The sequence below is a fragment of the Alligator sinensis genome, unplaced genomic scaffold (genome assembly GCF_000455745.1).
Source record: "Alligator sinensis unplaced genomic scaffold, ASM45574v1 scaffold680_1, whole genome shotgun sequence".
Taxonomy (NCBI): domain Eukaryota; kingdom Metazoa; phylum Chordata; order Crocodylia; family Alligatoridae; genus Alligator; species Alligator sinensis.
This window is the reverse complement of record NW_005842508.1, coordinates 970,551-973,845: the sequence shown is the minus strand read 5'-3', so window position 1 is coordinate 973,845 and position 3,295 is coordinate 970,551. Positions and strand designations below refer to the sequence as shown.

The following is a 3,295-nucleotide window of genomic DNA, read 5'->3' as shown; positions in this document are numbered from 1 at the left end:
GAAAACCCTTCTTAGTCTAAGCAAGCACTGCAAAATGTGAGGACAACAGAGGGCAGGACATGCTTCCCAGACTGCTCTGGCAACATACTTCAATCTCATCTTGCCTACTCCTAGACCTTTCAGGGTTCTGCTGGTATCTAGGGGGCCAGAAAGATTTTTTTCCCTCACACATGCATTGACTTTGGGGTGGGGAGGGAGAGGTCATACCCCTTGGAAAAGTGTTGACATTGACCACAACTAAGGGTTGGAGTTTGGACTGGGCTGCACTGGTGCTCCCAACTGGAGTTAGAAACCTTTTAGGCATCTACCTGGTGGGTTTATTCACGGGTTCTGAAACAGTGCTAGGTTTGGATTCAAGAAATTCTTCCCCATCTGCTCCAGGTCAGATTGCAAGGACTCTCATGAAGCTTGGTAAGGACAAGTGCAAAGTCCTGCCCTTGGGATAGAACAATCCCATGTACCAGTACAGACTGGGGACTGACTGGCTGGGCAGCAGCTCTGCACAAAAGGACCTGAGGGTTACAATGGACAATAAGCTGAATGGGAGCCAGCACTGTGCCCTTGTTGCCATGGATACTGGGCTACATTAGTAGGAGAGTAGCCAGCAGTTTGAGGAAAGTGATTATTCTCCTCTATTAAGCACTGGTGAGGCCAGATCTGGAGAACTGTATCCAGTTCCCCCCGACTCCTACAGAAAGGATGTGGACAAATTGGAGAGACCGCAGCAGAGGGCAATGAAATGGATAGAGGGCTGAGGAACCTGACTTGGGAGGAGAGGCTGAGGAAACTGGGCTTATTTAGTCTGGAGAAGACTGAAAGGGGGGATTTAATAGCAGCCTTCAACTCCCTGAAGGATGGTAACAAAGAGGATAGAGCTAGACTGTCCTCAGTGGTGACAGATGACAGAACAAGGAGCAAAGTCTCAAGCTGCAGCCAGGGGAGGTTTAGGTTGGATATTAGGAAAAACTCTCTCACTAGGAGGGTGTTGAGCATTGCAACAGGCTACCTAAAGGGATGGTGGAATCTCCATCCTTGGTGGTTGTAAGACCTGGCTTGACAAAGCCCAAGCTGCAATGGTCTAATTGGAGACCCTCTGCTCTGAGCAAGGGCTGGACTAGACGCCCTTCCCAGGGCCCTTCCAGCCCCCCTGTGCTATCATCCAGTATCTCCACTGAGTGCACTGCCTTCTTTTATTGCACGAGTTGTATTTCCCTTCCTAGGAGCATCTGAGCCTATTTCAACCTAAAAAAAAAAAAAAAATGCTCTGAACAGTTCAGTACCTGCAGCATCCTTATACCCTTGCTCAGCCCCACCTCCCCCCAGCCATGCTGCAATGCCTCGCGATACAAACCGGCCGCACTGCGCATGCGATGCGGCCAACCTCAACATCCCATCCCCATCTCGTGCTTACCGGGCGTTCAGCCTGCACTGCGCATGCGCCCTCCCTCCCGTGTGTGTCACTCTCTCCCTCCCCCCTGCCTCTGAAGCAAGCCGGGCTCGCAGTGCGCATGCGTTGCACCCCGCAGCCGCAGCAGCTGCCAGCTTTCCCGTGCGGTACCCCGCCCGGAGGATGGGGGCTACCGGACCGCCGGGAGGGGAGGCTCATCACCGCCCCGGGCCCTTCGTGCGGTGCCTGTACTTCGTGGGTTTCCTGGTGAGCTGGGACGCGGACGCGGCCACTGGGGTCTGCGGTTGGCCCCGCCCCCTCCGTGACGCACCGCGGGGAGAGAAAGCTGCGGGCGCTGCCTGTCGGGATGGGGGCGGGGCTGCGGATCACGTGACTTTCTCTACCTCCCCAAGCGGGGGGTACCGCGGACGGGAGGGAGGGGCCAGGCGGGAGGGTGACAGTGACGTGACATGGGTGGTGGAGCTCATCCTCCGTGCCCTCGCCATGAAGCACTGGCGGGGGAAGGGGGGAGCGAAGAGCTGGTCCCCTCCAAGGTTACCCCCTTGGAACGTGCTGCCGGTGACCTCAGAGCGAGGCAAGGCCGAGAGCTCCGCCCTTAAAGGGACCGCGCAGGGAGATTGAGCCCCGTTGGGGTGTCTTGCCAAGGATCTTTCTCCGGGGAGTTTCAGGGACTTTAAAAGCTGAGGCAGGCCACTTCTCTGGCCCAATCCCAAGTACTTGAATAGATGTATATATGTATATATAAAAATATATATATGATATTTAGTATATCTATAATATTTAACATTTATAATATTGTATAAGTAAGTTTCAATATGCTATTAATACATTTATTACCAACTGTATATTAACTTTATGTAAATTTTAATATTTGCAAATTTATTGATAAATATTTTACTATTATAAAAATTATATAGACATATCAACTATATAGATATAAATAAGACAGCTTAAGTTTTTCACATTCTAGATGAATAGCATTTAGGAACAACATCAAAAATCATGAGAGTTGGCAAAACCTGGCATGCGGTGCCACCCCTGGCTCCAGGGATTTGACAGCAAAGGAGAGACAGCGCCCATGCCCCGCCTCCCCTCCCCCCCCCACGTCTCTTGTTCAGCTCCTTGGGGAGCCGTGCAAGCTGGGTGACACCGAACTAGCCTGCCAGCCGGGGGGCTTAAACACCCTGGATGGAGAGCCCTAAACTAGTGGTCCCTGTGGGCGCAAGCTAGTCAGCCCCTCCTGGCTGGAACCCAGAGCTCCGTCAGTCAGGCAGCCTGTCTCTGAAGATCAGGCATAAGTGCCCAGCACATGCCTCATGGGAATAAAAATATATTTGTACCAGCTTTGCAAAGCTTTTGGGTCTACGTGTATAGTCTAGGGCTGCGTACACGCACTCGAAGAACCTGGGAGAATGCTCCTAGGGCTGCTCTCAGGGTAGAGAAGCTTCACCAGAGCTGTGGGTACGAACATTTGAAAGCTGAGGCCCTGATGAGTGGAGAGCTTGTGGTGCTGACATTGCAGGGGGTGGGGGGAGCGCTGAGTTTTGCTCATATCTCAATTTTCTCTGCAGATTCTGTTAGTCTGCCTGGTGACAGATGGCAGCAATGCATAGGAAAGTCCTGATTGGCTGACCCAGACTGCCCATAGTCAGCCTGTGCTTCCCTAAAGTGTAATGGGATTACGAAGGGGGAACGTTTTGGAGCAGCAGAGTCTGAGTGATTTCACTGTCTCCCTGGGCAAGCAGGGGACTAAGTTCTCTTCTAGGGCAGGGGTTTTCAACTGCATACCCCTGGGGGTACTTTGGAAGGCCCCAGGGGGTATGCAGCAGTGGCACAGAGAAGCTGATGGCACTTCCGGTTTCGCTGGTGGCACTTTAAGGTTTGGTT

At 52.5% G+C, this 3,295-nt stretch overlaps 1 protein-coding gene across 3 annotated transcripts in view; it reads left to right on the top strand.

Moving 5' to 3' along the window:
* Positions 1 to 1,263: 1,263 nt before the first annotated feature.
* Positions 1,264 to 3,295, top strand: part of MFSD9 (major facilitator superfamily domain containing 9) — a 12,469-nt gene continuing 10,437 nt past the window's right edge. Inside the window, exon 1 of one of the 3 annotated variants that reach the window (XM_014523608.2) lies at positions 1,264 to 1,654. In XM_014523608.2, the coding sequence (XP_014379094.2) occupies positions 1,334 to 1,654 (321 nt within the window). In that variant the 5' untranslated portion in view covers positions 1,264 to 1,333. The other 2 variants (XM_014523607.2, XM_025213185.1) reach the window with 2 other exon arrangements.